Source organism: Naegleria gruberi (assembly GCF_000004985.1).
Source record: "Naegleria gruberi genomic scaffold NAEGRscaffold_86, whole genome shotgun sequence".
Lineage (NCBI taxonomy): Eukaryota > Heterolobosea > Eutetramitea > Acrasida > Naegleriidae > Naegleria > Naegleria gruberi.
The window spans coordinates 157,507-158,571 of record NW_003163241.1 but is presented as its reverse complement, the minus strand read 5'-3'; the positions used below and the strand labels follow the sequence as shown (position 1 = coordinate 158,571).

General features: G+C 34.4%; 2 protein-coding genes across 2 annotated transcripts in view; one reads left to right on the top strand and one right to left on the bottom strand.

Annotated features, from left to right (window-relative positions):
* Positions 1 to 26: 26 nt before the first annotated feature.
* NAEGRDRAFT_75894 (uncharacterized protein) lies at positions 27 to 380 on the top strand (the record flags this gene model as incomplete). Its single annotated transcript, XM_002669187.1, has 1 exon — positions 27 to 380. The coding sequence occupies one exon, from the start codon at positions 27 to 29 to the stop codon at positions 378 to 380; it is 354 nt and encodes a 117-aa protein (XP_002669233.1).
* A 105-nt stretch (positions 381 to 485) lies between these two features.
* The window catches only part of NAEGRDRAFT_75893 (uncharacterized protein), a gene marked incomplete at both ends in the record, with an annotated part of 2,525 nt that continues 1,945 nt past the window's right edge, over positions 486 to 1,065 (bottom strand). The window contains one exon of the mRNA XM_002669161.1: positions 486 to 1,031. Within this exon, the coding sequence (XP_002669207.1) occupies positions 486 to 1,031 (546 nt within the window). The remainder of the gene's footprint in view (positions 1,032 to 1,065) is intronic.

Below are 1,065 nucleotides of genomic sequence, written 5' to 3'. Positions count from 1 at the left end.
ATTATAAGCTAATCCCTGGTACTAAAATGGGCTCTAATGGATTTGATCATGTATATATTGACAAGAAAACTGGTAATTTAATAATTTTAGAATCCAAATTAACCACTAAAAGCAATAATCCAACTTATGGAACAAGTGGTGGTCACAAACAAGGAACAAAAGAGTATGTAAATGACGTTGTTCAACGTATGAAAGAAAGTAACCAACCTATGACTAAAATTGCTGCCCAGTTAATAGAGAGAAAGGTTAGTGAAGGTAAGGTTGATTTTGTAATTCACCATACCAAAATGGAAGAAAATGGAGATTTTATGGTACTGGGAAATACTAAATTTTATAAAAAAGAGGGGCCAACTAGAGAGAATTTCGATATGGTGTCCTAATGAATAATTCTTTCATCACTAATAAATTTGCTTTTCAAACAATTCTGTCTTGCTTTATCATAAACATATCACTTTCCTCAACATGATTTATTGAAGATACTGGAATTATTGTCCATCTCTTTGATAAATCATTGAAGATTGAATTAGCTCACCAGGTCTCACATAGCTAACTAATTGCTTAGCCAGTTGTGTGTGATATTTGGTGAAGAAGGACTCACCCTTTAACTTACTTTCGGAGAGGATTTGTTCTAATCTCTTTATGACCAGATCGTTTGGATTACTCTGTGAATATTCAGTCAATCTAGAGAGTACAGAGTCTAATCCATTCTCATTGCCGAATTCATTATCAACTGACTCAAAAATCTTACTGAAGTCTGAATTGAACTGATCAAACTCAGCATTTGCTTTCTTTTGTTCCAGTTCATATAACCATTCATCATCTCTAATAGTATTCTTTCGTAAGAGTTGATATACTGTTTGAATTCGCTGAGAATCCTCTAGAATCCTCTCCACAGGTCTAAAAATGACAGAATCTTTGGTCAACTGTGCAGTAGTCTGATCAACAATAACTTGAACGTTCAACATTTGAGCAATTTCATTCAATTCCTTTGCTCTATTCATGACTGGACCCAAGGTGGCAAAGTAACGCATCTGCTTACTTCCTACATTTCCCATAATAGTGGGG